We start from the raw sequence: 18,653 nt of genomic DNA, 5'->3' as shown, positions 1-18,653 counted from the left end.
TTTTCATTAAGAATGCACGTAATTGGGATTCGCCTGTAAGCCTTCGAAATAAACCTCCCAATAATGCTCTATTTACATGCCGTGACCTGCATATTAACCAAGCTATGGCAACATCGTGAGACAGGCTAGATGGAGCGTGTATAGAGCTGGGATGCCGTCCCAATCAATATCATGGTCACTTACTCGATGGACAGTGTGGTCCAGCTGGCCTGGGGCATCTTTTCAAATTGATTTTGGGTAGGTGGAAAAAAGTTCTTACCATTGCAGGGTTTGTTTGCACTAATAATTCTTTGTTCGCTGTGATGCAATCTCTTGGGCAGTGTCCTGCTCACCAGATACACAAAGCCTTCCGTCCACGGTAACACCGTGTGCCACTCATGCAGCTGAACTCCATTTCCGTCGGCACGGCTTGGCAAGCTCCACATTTACACCACCAAATCATGCTGGTTCTCATGCTCTCGGCCCCTCTCTGCTCTGACATTTCACCTTATCTTCTTGCCAACTCAGCTTCTAAAAGCTGGAGCTTGACCTCCATGCATTCTTGCTCACAAAGATAATGTTGTGGATCCTCATTCATCCCAAAGTAGTCCACAACAATGGCTCTCATGAGGTCTGCCACAGCGGAAGTAGTGTAGTTGCTGTGCTGAGTCAATCAATCAATTACTATGACACAGTAAGCTAAACACGCTAAACAAGCTAACAAGCTAAACATTGTCAGAGGGGTCGGCGTAGTGACAGCGCTAAAGCAGAATTGAGCCTTTGAGAAATGGCGGCTGGGGAGAGGAGCCACTTTGTGGGCTCCACTGGCTCCCTCTATTGGACACAGGCTGCTGATATCATGACGGTGACCCAGCAGTCATATTCAATGAAATGTTTTGATGGAATGAAATGCCATTAAATAGTTTTTTTAAATTTATATTTTAAGCTTGTATATTTCATAGCTACTTTTTGAGTGTTAAGTCGCTGTGTGATGATTTTTAACATTCTTTGTAAGATGTCACCATAAGTCAGACAATTAAATTGAGTAAATTGATTAACTGTAACACAAGTTACAACTGAGTAACTTGTGGTTGGCTCCTGCCAAAGAAAGAGCTACCCTTTCATCACAGTAGTTGTGAAGTAAGAGAACAAAGCCATAAGTTAACAGTTAAAAAGGCACATGCCTAAACAACACAAAATCATACTATATTTCCTTAATCTGTCTTTGGCATCAAACATAGCACCACAAGATAGGGATCTATAACTAAGGAATTCCTAGAGTTTTGGCCTCACTGACTCAAATAGAACAAAAGTTCATCTTGTACTCGGTGTTCCCAACTTTATTCAACTTTACTACACTCTGACTCCATATGACCCCAAACTACACAAGGCTCTCGTTCATAGCCGGGAAAGTTAGCATTTCTATGTCTTGGAGAATGGCTGGTGTTGCAGCATAGACCAGCATAGTCCACCAGCAAAGACCAGCATAGACCAGCATCGGGTGACATTTGCGAAAAACTGCAGTTTCGCGCGAAAAACAAAAAGTAAAAAAATTGACGCTTTGACTATTAAATTAGTTGTTGCCGATATAATATCCGACATAATCGTGTTGAGTCATGGCGGCCCTCAAGCTGGCCAACATTAACAGTATTGCTCATCTCCAAAATGGATGTACTTTCCTACGTTTATGGATGGGCTTGAAGGTAGTGACCAACAGGACAAGATGGTGGCGACAAGCACTTGAGATGCGTTTACTGCCCCCTCCCTCTCAGATAGGTGAGAAGCTCTGTCATCAGGGAAAAACTGATTAGGTGGCCTCACTGGACAGGATGCCTCCAGGAGACCTCGGTGGGGAGGCGTTCAGGGCACATCGGAAGTGTTATTTCAGGACACGTGCTGTGTTGTTTGGGTGTATTACAAATGGACATTTCGCTTGTATTGTTGCCGAACTGCGGCGTTGTTGTTTAATTGTGTCATGTGAGATTCGTGTGTGTGCATGAGGATGCGTGCGTGCAGCTTTTGTTGTGCAGCGTAGTATATATATATATATATATATATAAATATATATAAAATATGTGCACTGTACTTGCTCACAGCTCCGTGGAAGTGCATCTCCCACTTGGAGCCACCGCTATTATTCTTCCTTTTCGGTCCGGGACACGTGCCATTGTCTTGCCTCTTCCTAATTGTGCCGGTGTGGCGGGGCCCCGGGCTGAACCACCGCTCGCTTTGGCACGAGAAAATGGATTAGTCTGTGGGTTGATTAGGGGAAGGAGCAGAACAGATTAGCAAGGTCGAATCGTCCTCGTCGGGATACACAAAACACAGCAGTTGGACTCTTATCTGGCAACCGAGGCTTTCTGACAGGCAGTGTGTTCTGCCTGGCTGGCCTCATCTGCATCTTACATTCCTCTTAAAAAAAACAGCCTCCTGCCTCCTAAGATTTGCAAAGCTGCACGGAGATATGAAGTATATGCTGTCAGCGTGGCGTTTTAAATTGTACATAATATTGAGGTTATTGAGATTACATTGCTGTGGTTTTTGGCGAAGGCACGCTTCCCCTGCAGCCTTGCAGTGACTAACAGTATTAATATGTTTTGTTGTAATCTGGCTTCCTCCAGCTTGCAGGGGCATATGTTAAAGCAGCATGGTGGTGGTCTTAGACTCCCCCTGCCGTACCTCTGAGGGTAGTTGTGCTGACTGTAGGCTAAAAAGTGACCCAATTAGCTCTGGCATGGAATATGAGGGTGTGTGTGTGTGTTAATTAGAGGCGCTTTTAAGCTGGTGGTCTTTCCGATGTGTGCGTGTGTGTGTGTGTGTGCGCGTGCGTCAGGACAACAGGTGGTGGGAGGAGGATGTGGCTAAAACTCCAACTGCGCCCTAATGAATACTATTACATCTGTTCTACTGCTTGTGCTTGTTCACTGTGGATGACTTTGCAGCATTCTTACAGACCCCAACTAGAACGCATTTTTATGGATGCTCTTCCTTCTGTGCCATGGTCTCCTTTATTTAACCACAGCACATGTTTAGAAATACCTCATTTCATTCAGACATACCAACGTGTGTTTTTCACATACACAAGAACCCTGCTGCTCCAAAGTGTTCACATTCGGAAATCATTTTTCGATTTATCTGATCCAGGGGTCAAACATGCATTCATAAAACATTCATTCATTAATTTTCTACCGCTTTTTCCTCACAAGGGTCGCGGAGGGTGCTGGAGTATATCCCAGCTGTCTTTGGGCGAGAGGTGGCCAGCCAATCCCAGGGCACATATAGACAAACAACCATTCACACTCACATTCATACCGATGGACAATTTGGAGTCGCCAATTAACCTAGTTTTGGAATGTGGGAGGAAATCTGAGTACCCGGAGAAAACCAATGCATGGGGAGAACATGCAAACTCCACACAGAGCTGAGGATGGGATTGAACCCTGGTCTCCTAGCTGTGAGGTCTGCGCGCTAACCACTCGACCGCCGTGCCGCCCCATTCATAAAACAGTTAACCTTAAGTGGGAATTTTGTCCATCGTTCCCGCTTCTTATGTGAAACATGAACACATATTTATTTCCCTTTTCTGTACATCATAACGTCCGAAATCTATGAGCTAGCTAACAATGCACGTCATTGCAACACACCTACTTTGACTTTAGCCATCTAAAAAAAACCTCCAACAGTGTTTTATTGTTTTATATCCATGCTATGATCATGCACCAACAGTACATTGATGATAACATGAAACACACACACACACAGAAAACACTCTCATTGGGATGATGATGGATGGAATAGCTGTATCTTCCAGCACAAGTGCTCCCTGTTGAGCTGGTAAGTTGAAAATAAAAAAATAAAGAAAGGCTCTTTTAGGGAAAAGAAACAATTCGTGTGAACCGAGAACCGTAGTGCCAAAAATAAGATCTTTTTAAAAATACTTGTGTGTACACATGTTGTAAGATTAACACTCATTTTTACATCATCCTGCAGTTATTGTTGGCCAAATCGTTCCTTTTGTGTGCACCTCATCAGCCGTCCTATTGCCACTGAGCACCTTGTGCTTCCTCTGCTAAGAGATGCCAGCAACATTCATAACACTCGTTAAGTGTGAGCCTCCAGCTGACATGCTTTGCTGTTTTAAAAACAATAATGAGACAACGGGGGGAGGACTGAAACCCTCCTTTCCTCCAAACTGCCTCATTGTGAAAGGAGGAAGGAGAAACGTGTTGCAGCGTCTCTTTCAGAGTCACGAACACTAACGTCTGAGTGAAGAGACAGTCACACGGCGGGGGAGGATTAAAGTAAAGTAGGACAAATAAAAAATAAAAGTTGCTTTAAAAGGCTCTGGATCCAGATGTTCCTCCTACTCCTGATGAGGGATTATGGGGGGAATCAAACTTGTGTGGACGAGAGCTGTTTTGGCCTGCATTACATGTGATTATTTGGATGCTGCCCCATCAGTTTACTAGGCAGTACACCATGCAGTGTGTCATTTGATGGCAATAATACCCAGAAAGCAAGTATACCTTTATTAGGTGCAGGCATAATAATAAACATATTGGTAATTAACTACGCATTATTATTTGTCTCCTTTTCAAGTCATCGAGTCAATCAGGGGCGTCACTAGGTTCTGACGACGGGGGGGGGATGCACAGGATATGAATGAATGTAGTAGACATTAAAAACAATCCAAAAAATCCAAAAAACACATAAGGAACAAGAACCAGGATATAACTTTCCCACTTTTGGACAGATTTAGTAGAGATACTCAATTGTTTTAGGCCACCATTAAATTTACACAAGTACACACAATCTACACTACAAAACCAGTGGACAGTGATCCATTATATAATAATCATTATTACATTATTAATTAGCCCATTATTATTACGATCATCATTATTCTTCTGATTATTACTACTACTAGTAGTAGTAGGCTAGTATTAGCCTGCTTATTGTCTTGCTTATTAGCCTGTTTTTGCCCTATTATATGAAATTTGTCAGAGATTTTTTTTGTAAACCAAAAAATTCAATAAACAAAAAGAAATCAATAAAAAATATCAAATTATTTAGGGGGGCTTAATAACATTATTAGCCTGCTTTTGCCCTGTTGTATGAAATTTGTCAGAGATTTATCTTTGTAACAAAAGAAAAACTATTAAAAATATCAGATTATTTAGGGGGATTATTTTAGGGGCTAAAGCCCCCCTAAAATAGGCCTAATGACGCCACTGGAGTCAATGATATTAAAATCCAAGTGGAGCTGCAAGTCCTTGATGACATGTCGAGTCCAAAGCGGTCCAATTTTTGATACCTCCGCTATACACCCGGCGGCTACGCTTATTGAAGACAAACATGAACAATCTTCTGAGTATAAAACCCCCAAATTAGTTCATATACCGTATCATTGTATCATATGAATAATTTTGCTCACCGTCCCACCAAAAAAAACAGCTTTTACACTTCTAATCTCATTTAACGGTGAAGGAAATGACAGCGTACGAGTGCTTGAGAGAGGCTACAGCGTCATCCTCCATCCACACAATGAGACAATTGAAGGATTAAAGCAATCTCTGTCTCATTAGCTGCGAAGGGGGGGGGGGGGGGGCACTACAATGAGACCACTTCCCTAATGGTCTTAGGAGTGAGGAAGCATCCTTTAACTTCCAACCAGCAGCCTTCACACATACGCTAAGCCTGCGTGTCACGTCGCCGTGCATGGAGTATATTTTCCTGTCCAAACTGCCAACCATCACGTTGTCACCTCTATTATGTAAATGGCCCGTTTCCCGTTGAGTAATTTTCCCCGTGGCTGCTGCTTTTTGGACCGTCAGACCCTGCCATGCGTAAAAGCACCATCAACGATTTCATCCGTTAACACAACCACGCTGTTTTTGTTTGGCGTTGTCACGACGATATGACTTCCTGCACTCTTGGCTGCCAAAAGACAAGAAATGGCCTTTCTGCAGGGCTTAGCGTAGATGGACGCTAAATGTCAGCTGATGAACATCCATCCCCCTGTGGATCATGTAATCGCTTTCCTCCCATGAAACTTCTTTAAGTGGATAGAATGATGATGCAACAGTCATTTAGTGCTGTTTTGTCTTCATTTAAGTGCACAGGAAGCCCCTCGGGGACTTGGAGGATTTGTCTGCTACGAGGAAGACAGGGTCAATTCTCAGCTGCCCCGTGTGAGGCCACAACGGGAGAGCGAGCGGGCTCCATTTAGGAGAATCACTTGCCAGACTTAGTCGTATTATGTCTTGGATGTTCGGGTTAGGGACAGGAGCCCCCTGGGATGGGAGAGGATGAGGACGTGGGCGGGGGCGGGATTCTGTGGTTCTCAGATGATTTGACCCGTCGTCACGGACTGGCCAATCTTTAAAGTCGGAGAAGACAGGGCCTCATAAACTTCATGAGATAAAACTCTTTGGGAAACAATGTCAGGGAATGTCTAGGGAATTATTCATTAAGGGACAAAAAAAAAACTGTGGAAAAGCGATGTCCCCCTAAATTGAAGAATTGGTTGTGCCACCACTAGCAGCAACAACTGCAATCAAGTTAATTAAGGTCAGTGTTTATGACTCCACCATAAGAAAGACACTGGGCAAAAACATATTAGTTAGCGGAGTCAAAAGATGAATTCCAGTCATTTGGGTTTCTTGTTCCCACCCTGAAGTGGAATTGACTGGCTGTCACCGTGTTTGGGCTTGGGAGGGCAAGGCGAGGAGCGGTGAATAGCGGAAGGAGACTGTGAGAGTTGTGTCAGTTTAATGAATTGGAAATCTACATATCAATGAGTTAAATTACCATATTTTCCGGACTATAAGTCGCACTTTTTTTCCATAGGTTGGCTGTTCCTGCGACTTAGAACTTGCCTTCCAAGAGGACATAATGTCCGTTTTGGTCAAGTAGTTAAAATAAATTACCCGCAAAAAATGCGACTTATACTCCAGTGCGACTTATGTATGTTTTTTTCTACCTAATTATGCATTTTTGGCCTTTTGCGACTTATAATCCGGAGCCACTTATAGTCCAGAAAATAAGGTATATACTGTATATCAGGGGTCTCAAACTCAATTTACTTGGGGGCCACTGGAGCTAGGGTCTGGGCGAGGCTGGGCCGCATCAGGTTTTCCAAAAAAAAAAACAAAAAAACGCATTTATTAAAAACAGAAAAATTAATAAACTTTGCTTTTGTTACGATTTTCTACAATAAAAGCTCTGATAAAACATTCCACTGTTCTCAAATATCTTAATTTTTATTTTTCTACACAAAATAAGATGAAAAATAATAAACAAATCAAGAATAAAGAAAATCAATCAATCAGTAATAAATAAATATAATAATAATAATAAAACACCAAATAATAAATACTTAAGAAACTACATATAGTTGGTGGGTAGACAAATTATTTTTTTCAGATAAAAATTAACAAAGCATTATTAGAGCCCTGTAGACATGACAAAACACGACTATAGTCACATTTATACTCTTTTTATTTGCAACATATTGCGCAACTGCAGGGTCTTGAGACACATGCTAACTCGCAAACTAGCGAGCTAGCGACCTAAACGGTAGCCTTCAAGTTATTTCCTGTAAACTTAAATAGCCAAAAACTTACCACTTCCACACGGATAGGGAGGATAACTATTAACAGTTATTTAACCTTTAACATGAACATTAATCAAACGTAATTATTTTTTCTTGGTACATGATACCATAGAGCATACATATCAAACTTGTGCGGGCCGCACTAATATTAAACTTCATAACTAGTGTCCTGCGGGCCACATTTGGCCTGCGGGCCGCGTGTTTGAGACCCCTGCTGTATATATTTTTATTCATAAGTCACACCTTACAATGGCAGGACCAGCCAAATTATGAAAAAAACTGTTTTTTTCCAATATGGCAAAATATGATAACTCGACCAGTGCATGCTTGAGATCATGGGGGAAAGTGGAGTACCCAGAGGGTGAAACATGCCAAGTCCTTATAGAAAGGCCTTGACTGGCGTTTGGAGTGTGTGCTACAATGGGGTCGATGCCATCCTTTCCTAAAATCTGATATTTTGTCACATTTTCTGTTCTCCTCAGACTCTTTTTACTATGGAAAAAAAAATTGTTAGCACGGCAGGTTTGATTCTTTTTTCTGTCGTTTCTACACCTTCATTCTTCAATCCCCTTAACTCCTCTCATAGACTTCATCCCTTACTCCCTGACCTTCTGGCAATGACGCTAATCCACACCTTTATTGGCATCAGGCTGGATTACCGCAATGGACAGACTTTGGTACCCCTCTTGGTGTGTCCTCACCCATACTACCAAATACTAGCATCGCATCTCCCGGATCCTCATTCATCTCCACCCCTTTGGATGGAGTCCATGCGCTTGCCCAGGCCTGGCCTCTCCTCACTGGCCTTCCACGGCTTATCAGGACATCCAAGGTCCGGAACACAAAGCTGACTTTCAAAGCGCAGAGTTTGACAAACACTTGCAAAGCACCATCTGTCTGTCAAAGTGTTTAGCCTGAGATCATCCCCCCCCCCTTTATTTAGGCCCGATTTTAATTAATTCCTCTGGGATGCATCAGACTTCTTGTTGTTTGGCCTCCAGATGATTTTTTTTAGTTCTGACTGGTTGTATGATTTGAAGAAAGGGTTCTTTTTTTTAAACTGAGGACAAATTTTGACTTGCGTAGCTAGTTTAGTTTAGAAGAAAAAGACAAGGATGTAAGGTACATTTTTCACAGGGGTTTCGGTTTTGTTTCAGAACCACCAGCAAGTGACAAAACCTTGATTCAGTCATACATTTATTTATTTGCTTTTAGCCCTACAGAGCCCCCTACTCCTTGATGCTGATGTTCTCCTCTGATTTCAGATCAAGCTTTGCAATAAAACTGACAGAATTTCACCTGTACTTTTTCACTTATTTATAAATGATGGAAAAATGGAAAAAAATGAACTTTCTTCTAAAAACAAAGCTACCAATTTACAGGGCCGTAAATGTTGAGTTACAAAAGTGTGAGGATCCACTGTATACATTACAATAAATCAATAAGTTTGAAATCATAGTTTGCTTATTAAAGTATCATCCAGTAATAACTCGTGGTGGCGGTCGTGGCGGCTGTGGCGGTCGTGGCGGCTGTGCCGGTCGTGCCGGTCGTGCCGGTCGTGCCGGTCGTGCCGGTTGTGCCGGTCGTGGCGGTAGTGGGCCGGTCATACTGGACGCCAACTGCTGATAATATTCATCTTCTGCAGATGATAAACATAAAGCATTTCAAACATCCACCCTCGTGTAGAGAAAAGGTCACTTTTCCTCGATCTAATTAAGGATAAAAAAAAACTTGAGGTGCGTCTGCCAGATGAGAGACTATCTTGTAAAATTTTGGAATATTCATAGCCGCTTACCCAAGACAGTTAGCGCCGTCAAACGAAAGCCAAGGATGATTTTTCCATTTTTAAAACCCTGCGATAATTTAATTTCAAATGAGCTTCACCGGAGCCCTGCGGGTTTGAATATTGATGCTGCATCCCAGCCGAGGGCTTTTGCTGTCGACAGACCTCTCAGCCGCGTGGATAATTGATGTGGCACACTTTTTATTGACTTAGAAATTATTTTTTATTTTATTTAGTCACTTTGAGGTTGATTATGAAATTAGTTCTTCATTTTCATTGTGGATTGATGACTGAGGGACGTGTACGAGTTAATCAGTGGCTGAACTTTTTTAGGTAACACTGCTCGGTGCTTTTCATTATGTTTGGGACCTTCACTCGTTCAAATATTGATTAATTGCATATATACTCTATGTAATGGAACATATTCCATTCCGAACACTTCGCTCGTCTTTTCATCCATGTTGTTGTTAGCGTGACAATGTTTGGCTTGGATGCACAGATTTGATTGGCTGAGTAGCGTCACAAGGGATGGCTTAACCTGCATGTCATCAGGCGGTCGAGTAAAGACTAAAAGAGATGCAGAATAGGTGCATCCTGTTATGTGCATTGTTAGCTGCCTGATGCTAACATTTTTTTTAATGTGTTTCATGTTTGGGCAAAATTCTACCAATTCCTTGATTGTGCTGTCTGTCCGACACACAGTGGCAGATATCTGCTGGAGAAAAGTGTACCATAAAGAGAGGACTCTCAACAGCCAACCCAGTTGAGGACCACTGACTGCTGTAGATGGCGATAACGTCACATACTAATGCCACATTTTCACAGCAGCGCTATCTGCTGGATCTGAATCCATTGGTGCTTTGTGGAGTTAATTGGGGGGAAAGTGGAAAACAGACACATTTGAGCTAACAGTATTGACGTAAAACTTGTCCGCATGGAGTGGATGGTGTTATTGCTGCCAAATGTGCAGCTCATCACAACCACCATTATGCAAATGAACTACATTTATTCCACACGACTGAAGTATATTTACGGTCGTTGTTGAGAAGGTATTCTCTGGTGCTTTTCAGCTCACTGATAAAGTTCAAAAAGTTGATCTCCACCGGAGAGATTGCAATGATTGATTCGCCCATCATTCAGACGGCTGCAGTTGACAGCCGCGCTTTCGTCTGCCAATCATGGCAGGAAATTAAAAGATATCTCAGTTTGCAAAGTCAAACTTCTGCCACATCCTGCAGTGCAAACTCCATGCAGGTGTGACTTTAGGCTCCAATCCCAAATTTCGTCACGTCCCAAACCATATTGCTGATTTTAAGATAACATGCTGCTTTTGTTGTTGTTGTTTCTTTTTTTTTCTCACAACCGCACGCATGTGTTGAATTATGAATGTGATGTTATTTGTTTACTCAGTGTAGGACCGAGCGACGTATGCATTATTCATTTGCTCCAACAGGACGGCAGGACAGCAGGAGGAAGGCACGGGCTTCGTACAACGCTAATCTCCAGCGTGATGGGAAGAAATGTGTAGGGAGGGATTTGACATGTCACACAAATTGTAGACTTTTGTTTTGAACAACAACAAAAACATGCAGTTCCACCAGTTCCACCAAAATAAGCATCAGCTCCTTTCCGCAGCGTTGGCCCCTGATCACTGATTGACTCATTCTTCCTGCAGTCCTGAGAGATGATTTCCGGCAAGCTCCGAGTGATGTGGTGGTGGCCGCTGGTGAGCCGGCGGTCCTGGAGTGTGTGCCCCCCCGTGGTCACCCTGAGCCCCTTGTCTCCTGGAAGCGCAACAATGTCCGAGTCAACACTAAAGACCAACGCATCTCTGTGAGTTCCGAGTATCAGAATAATATCCAAATATTATGAAAAGTCCCCACTTCCTTTTTTTAAAATGTCATAATGTTGTCAGAATAAAGTCATAATTTAACGATGTCACATTTCCTGACACACATGAGTCACGATGCTACACATGATGCTACATTGTAGGTAGCATCTCCATCATGTTGAGCTCTTTGGCAGATCATACGTCAAATCGAATCAACATTTCCATTATAGACGAAGACGCATTTTCCCCAAAAAGTCAAATGAGGGGAATTCTGATCGTGCACAAGACTGTCCAGCAGCACATGACCAGTGCCGGATTTTACTTTTACTCCAAAGTTGCCCCAGCATTGCTGAGTGGACAGGAGGCGATGCTGCTCTACCAGAACCGGAGACAAATACCAGGAAGTGTTAGGACAGGAGATCACCCGGTGAAAACTAGAAGATATTGCTAGAGACTGAGCACGTGACTTTCTATTGTCTGCCCAAAAGCCAGGGGGCAGTGTTTTCTTTAGGGTGAGCTAGCTATTTAGCTTCCTGTGTAATAGTCAACAATGGTGACATCCAGATCATCGTTGGAGCTGGAAATCATCTTTTTGGAACAACAACCACTTTAACTCTACGCTCCTCGATGTTTCTTTTGGTTTTGCTGACTTTTTGGCACTTTTGGATGAAAAAAAATATGAGATAATTGTACTTTTAAAAGGCTGACCAATCACAGATTTGCTGTACGCCTCGTCCTTGCCGTGAGGTTCAGGTTTTTGGGAGGTGGATGGGCAGCATATTGAGAATTGGTAATAATTATGAATTGATTTTAATATTATATTGCATTCTGTTATCCTCTCAAGTCTGTGACTATTTTCAGTCGGACTAGGGCTGTCCTATCTAGTCCTTTAGCATGAACTGGTGGGGCCTGCTGAAGTCTAGCTGTGATGGACTTGTCAGGGTCATCCTACATTTGGGTCAATATGTTCTTTGTTTTTAGGTGCGAGGGGGCAAATTGATGTTCTCCCAAACCAGAAAAGGCGACGCGGGCATGTACGTTTGTGTGGGCACCAACATGGTGGGAGAACGTGACAGCGACCCCGCTGAGCTGGTGGTCTACGAGCGGCCTGTGCTGGTGCGAAGGCCCGTCAACCAGGTGGTGATGGAGGACGAAACCGTCGACTTCCTTTGCGAGGTGCACGGGGATCCTCCTCCCACTGTGCGATGGCGGCGAGAGGACGGGGAACTCCCCCGCGGGAGGTGAGTGGCAACATAGTGAGGCCAAGGGGTCGGCGGTCACGAGACTATTCACGACAGAGATGTTACACAGGATTGGATGTTAAAAAGGACCTATGAGGTTTTTCCACGCTTCTGACCTATAACTGTAGTTAGAATGTTAGATTAATTCCGCTGGTAAACCATCCCAAAGGTTTAGATCATCCGGTTTGCACATTTGGAAGTGAGCCCTGAAAGAAGTCTGGGAAGGCTCTGAATGCTCGCTTTCAAAAGAAACCCAACGTGAATGTTAATGAAAGTGGACAACTTTTTAAACATGATTTATGACAAAAAATTACAACAAAGTAGTCAACCTTAGCTTTGATAATGTTAGATATTATTATTATTATTACACTTTTACATTCAGTCTAATAACTCAGTGAGGCTAATAACTTCTCGTGGAGGCCTTCAGGACACACACACACATATACACACTCGTGGATGATGGGGTCCAGCACTGTACCCTAATACAGCTGTTATTTCGTAATACCCTTTGAAAACCTTTTCCATTGTATGATCATAACTCCTCTTCTGAGAGCAGTGTAATCCCAAGAACGAGAAGAAAGGCTAAAGAGGAGAACGAGCTTTTACGATAACAAGTGAGGACGTGTGTGGTGATGCTGCAGTTTGACAGATTTCAAACCGAGGACTCATGTCCCTTGGCCTTAATGCTAGTAAAGACTATAGAACATGTCTATATGTACACTAAAGCAACATACTGTATATGTACCTCATTAACTGATGTCTTCGGATCAGCGGCTTGATGGAAATGAATCAACTAGAGACCAGAGAAAGGATTCGTTAGTCACAATTATCCTGTGACCCATTTCACCCTTTTTTTATCCTCCTTTTTTCAACTCAATACAATTAGCTAATTAGCATATTAGCTAAGCTTTGTCACTTATTAGTTATTGCTGTTAATATTTGCATTGCTTCAGTGACTGATTAAAAAACTGGAAATATATTAAATATATTAGTTTGTCACTTTAGCAAAGTTGATTGAACTTAAAATTTCTGCTTTAAATTTGGCATTAATGTTTCTGACTAAATATCAACGACAAAGAAAGAACTTTCATTCATTTTCTACTTCTTATCCTCACAATTGTCGTGGGGGTGCTGCAGCCTATCCCAGCTGTCTTCGGGCGAGAGGTGGACTCTGGACACCTTGGACTGGTCGCCAGCCAATTACAGGGCACATATAGACAAACAACCATTCACACTCACATTCATACCTATGGACAATTTGGAGTCGCCAATTAACCTAGCATGTTCTTGGAATGTGGGAGGAAACCGGAGTACCCGGAGAAAACCCACGCATGCATGGGGAGAACATGCAAACTCCACACAGAGATGACTGAGGGTGGGCTATAACTCGGTTCTCCTAGCTGTGAGGTCTGCACGCTAACCACTCGACCGCCGTGCAGCCCAAGAAAGAACATTATTTCTTCTTTTTACACTTCATGTGTTTTGTTATTTACTTTTTCAGGACACAACTTCATGACTTCAATGTAAATGAAAACCTTTGGCTTCCATTTCCAATGCCTGAAAAGTAACTTTTCCTGAACTAAAATCAAAGATATTTTTGTGAATTTGCCTTGCATAGAGTTCAAATGACACCTGCATCATAAAATCCAATCTAAAGTCCAGGACTCGATAATAATAATTCATCATTTTCTCTGACGCCATCAGAAAGGTATACTACTGTGCTTGTAGTTTCTATACTGCACTGCCGTCGCAAATATTATCACCCAAAGTATTGCAAACGGCTCTCTCAGCTTTCTAATCAACATGAACATTAAGAATGATCCCCACTCCGCTTTAACTTAAAGGCAGCACGCGTTAAATTATACAGTCCTCATCAAAGTTTTATGACCAGAGGGAAAATTGCAAGAATTTACATTCTTTTCTGTCTCAAGGATGTTCTTGTAGCGCTTCGAAATGACAACAAATGAAAGAAATGAGTGTGAGACAAAACCACGTTTTGAGTAAGCAACTGAAGTGAAACAGGCGGTCCATCAGCTGATGAAAAGTTTCTCTTGTCTCTCGTTTGTCAGGTTTGAGATTCGCAACGGAAACAGCCTGCGTTTATTCCGTGTGAAAGAACAGGACGAGGGGGCGTACACCTGCACATCGGAGAACAGCGTGGGCAAAACCGAGGCGTCGGCCATGTTGCAGGTGCACGGTGAGAAAGCCATCATGCCTTTTGTAGCGAGGCTTCGCTGCATACTGAAGCCTGCATTAAAGGCTCTTGTGGGCACTTCAACCATAAGAGGGCCTGCAGTCACATGGTGACCACCAGTTGGGGGTGGGGGGCTCTTGTTATTTCCTGTTTGCTGCTTGTTTTGGGCAGAGCTGGCGTTCAGTGCATCTGTCAGGATTATGTTAAACTGTTTGGATTACCCTATCTGACGTTTGCTACATGTGTGCTTTAACTCACTGCCAGCCTGCAGATCCTCTATTAATAAGACATGACCCTCTTCATCTCTCTTTCTCCACACACACACACACACACACACCAACCTCTCCCTTCCATCCTGGTTCAGACACTCTCAGACAAATTCATCCACTCATGTTTTTATCAGTGTAAATGAAATCCAATCCCAGCAAATTGCCGTTCACTCACTTTTTTGTTGTTTTTGTCGCCTCTATGCTATCAGCGGTTGTGTGATGTCGCTGTCGTGTTTCATCCATCTCATTAATTTTCCATCTCCTTGTCTCCTTTCAAACCCATCATCATTCCAGCTGGCCTGCCGTGTAAGTTTTACTCCCATTTTGTTCTTTTTGTGTCTTCTCCTGCTTGTTTTATGTACTTTACTCTCTACTCGGCGTGCTATTCTTATATGCTCGCACAACAAACAATGCAGCAATTAAAATGACAACATCAGAGGCTCATGAATCAAAAACGAACCCAGACTCCACAAAGCATTTATCCAATTAGAAGATGCTGTACAATACAATAAAGTAGTCAATGTACAGCTTGTTTTGTACTATAGATTTGCCTGGAGTCGACATTACCATGACTGTCTGGATAACAAAAATAACAACAATTTACAAAGATTATTTATGATGGAAGTTGAAATACTGAATATGAAATATGAAAAAAAGACAAAAAAGAGTGAAGTTGATCCTAATTGGCCTAAGACAACGCTGATATGTTTGAAATCTTAGCGTATCTAAAAGTGTCAGAGTTGCATCCACAGCAAACATATTCGGGCACCCCTGCATTAAAGAAGCTTCTTGTCCTCAACCAAACGGTTGGACTTGTTGCGGAGCATCGTTTCGTTGTCCACGCTGCTGCATCAGCTGGACCAGCGGATCCATTCTCGGGTTCGGGGACTGGATCCCAGTGAACCTGTACATCTACTTGGCTTTCTCGTCCTCGTAACCTGTCAACATGTAGCGTCCCCTCAACCGTTGAGGTTGGTTCAGCCCAACTCAGCAGACAATCTAAGGTTGTCACCATCTTCCTGGATTTCCTTCACCCTTCTGTTCCATCTTTGGCACTTGGATTGCGAACCTGCTGAATTATTTTAACATTTTTTGTTTTGTTTTGTTTTTTTAGTTTATTTCGAACATAAAAAACACCTAAAGCACAACAAACCAACCAAAATTAATACAAATAAAAATACCTATGGATATATAAACGTACACATGTTCGAAAGAAGTCAAGAATTATCTAGTCCCACCCCCCTAACCACCCAGATTCCAACCTCATCCCAGCAAAACATATATTATTCCTTGTCTACACAGATTAAAAACCCCATATCCAATCACCCTTTGTACTGGATTGCCGACAATAAGAGCAAAAAGATATGTTCAGTTTAAGTCTGTATACAGCCCCCATCCTTCAGCAAGCATTTTATTATGTCTTAAATGGGACCTATTATGCTCATTTTTGGTCCTTTGTATTGAGTTGAATTAACCCGCACAGAAAGCTTTCTAGCTCTTCCAGAATCTGCACCCATTCAGATGTATTTCTTTGGATTTCATGCTTCCCGCAAAGACGGTCTGTTATAATGTATTCCACCCACGGCCTGCCTCGGGGCACGCCCACTCCGCTGTGGTTGGTCACACTTCCGTGTGCTTGAAAGGCTCCTGTTAGTGTCAGCAGTCAGCTTGTGGTTTACATGCCACAAAGGCTCAAAGGCACAAAGGCTCCAAAGGATAGAACATGTTGTCTGCATGCTGGCATCAGAGTTGGCCCATGAATGAAGAACCTGATCTGGCGCTGGCCATGATGATGATGATGTACGTACGACCTTCTTCATCCTGCTGCTCCTCTGTTTGCTTCTGCATCATCTTATGAGACAACTTTGAGAGAAATTAGATGAAAAAAACAATTGGCAAATGAGACAGGTAACGACGAGGAAGAGTTCAAGGTTCAGTTTATTATCGGCTGTGTGAAATGCATTGGTGTAGGAATGTACCTGGATAAGATGTTGCGTTTCTGTTCAAGGATAACCAGACACACAATAACGATGATGACAAAGGCACGTTTAATCTTCATTTTTCTGGTGCAGCAACTCAAACTCAGAATCGGTGTGCAGTCTCTCATAGCGAGGCTGCAGCTCTATTTGGCGCCAAAGAAAACAATTATTTCAGTAATCAGAGGGTCCCACTCTGACATACGGTAACCCAATATGTTTTCCTCATCAGAAATCATGAAAATTCAAGTCGCCTGTTCCAGAAATCCCAAAATGTTAACACAAAACACTTCACAATTAATACAAAATGTACATGCTGGTTCAGACGCTTCCATTAAATAGTAGCTGCTGTGATTGTTTATTGCATTGAAATGTGCCTGACACTCTGAAAAACCCGTCTGGGAGGTTTTGGTGATGCTTGTGCTCTGTGCGCCTGTCAACCAATTCACCACCGTGCAGGAATAGACCAAGTTGGAGCTGGCGATCTTTCAGGGCACCTTTGGTGTGCTGTTTTGTCACAAAATGTTCATGACGCCAAGCTGAAAATGTGGACAGCTCCATTGAATCGAAGACTGCATCCATGGAGACATTGCACAGAGACGCAACAGACGTAATATCGCTAGCATTAGAATGCTTCTCAGCATTCACACAATAATATCAAATAATAAGAAAAAATTCACATAACACAGTGAAGGGTCATAAAAACTGCATGCTTAAAAATACCCTGACTATGTAAAGATATAAATGAACCAATTATAGACAGTGCAAGAATGTATGCTATGCTGAGCTTCATATTATTTACTTTGACTACACTTCTGCTCCATGAAAAAAAAAAAAAGTTTAATTGCTTTAACAAGCGTAAAACGTCATGTGGACAATTTGACACATATGACTCAGCCCCCCCCCTGTGTGTTGAGCCAGAGTTGTGTTTGCGTGCATATGCACTCTGCAGAGACAGGAAAGGCAGCAGAAGCTTCACATTCAGCGGCAAGTGTGAGCCAATGAAATCAACATGAGATCCTATCATGTGAATAATGCAACCAAGATGGCCCGACTGTTATCCAAATAAACAACACATACAGAACTCACCAAAATCTCCAGACCAGTTGAAAAATGGCTACAATTGACCTAAGGCACATTTGGATCTTAATGAGGTTTTAAATAGATCTACAATATGCAAAAGCAAGAAGGGAGCGGGACAAAAAGCACATTGAAAGTAATTTATTGAAAGCGACAATAAATCTCATCTAATAATCTGTAGTCTACCACTATAGTGTATTTTCAAGCAAAATATCACATACAGTACATGAATATGGGTCAATGTAGAGCTACAGCATGGAGTTTGTGGCTTTTCTTTTATTTTTGGAATGTACTTTTAAGGCTCAGTAAGGCCGACCCTGGTTCCCAAGGCAGCGGAGCTCAGGGCAGACCGAAAGCCATCGTGTAATGGCATATCAATCTTTTATGAGTTGTAAAATCTTGCTGTTTGGCTGGAACGGTGTCAACCAGCCAGGCTGAACTTCATGTCTGCTTGCCTCCTCTGCAGTACCACCTCAAATCGCAAGCAAACCCCGGGACCAGACCGCATCCCAGGGGAGGAGCGTCACCTTCCAGTGCGGCACGACAGGAAACCCCCCACCTGCCATCTTCTGGCAGAAGGAGGGCAGTCAGGTGAGGAGCGGAGACGGTTCAGCACGTTGGCAAACTTTCTCACACTTTCTTCTGTCTTGGAGTGTCATTTGGTAAAAGGCGGGCACTTGCATTT

The 18,653-nt window shown here is 42.7% G+C and overlaps 1 protein-coding gene across 4 annotated transcripts in view; it reads left to right on the top strand.

The window, feature by feature from the left end:
• Window positions 1–18,653, top strand: part of LOC131134488 (roundabout homolog 2) — a 55,025-nt gene that overhangs the window by 13,822 nt on the left and 22,550 nt on the right. For all 4 annotated transcript variants that reach the window (XM_078792865.1, XM_078792863.1, XM_078792866.1 and 1 more), the window contains exons 3-6: window positions 11,053–11,210; window positions 12,190–12,449; window positions 14,519–14,646; window positions 18,435–18,559. In XM_078792865.1, coding sequence (XP_078648991.1) covers window positions 11,053–11,210; window positions 12,190–12,449; window positions 14,519–14,646; window positions 18,435–18,559 — 671 coding nt within the window. The remainder of the gene's footprint in view (window positions 1–11,052; window positions 11,211–12,189; window positions 12,450–14,518; window positions 14,647–18,434; window positions 18,560–18,653) is intronic.

Source organism: Doryrhamphus excisus, linkage group LG8 (genome assembly GCF_037039965.1).
Source record: "Doryrhamphus excisus strain RoL-2023G ecotype Guam linkage group LG8, RoL_Dexc_Guam_v1.1, whole genome shotgun sequence".
In the NCBI taxonomy this organism is placed as follows: Eukaryota; Metazoa; Chordata; class Actinopteri; order Syngnathiformes; family Syngnathidae; genus Doryrhamphus; species Doryrhamphus excisus.
Note: the sequence above shows the minus strand (reverse complement) of the source record. Positions and strands in the feature narration are given on the sequence as shown.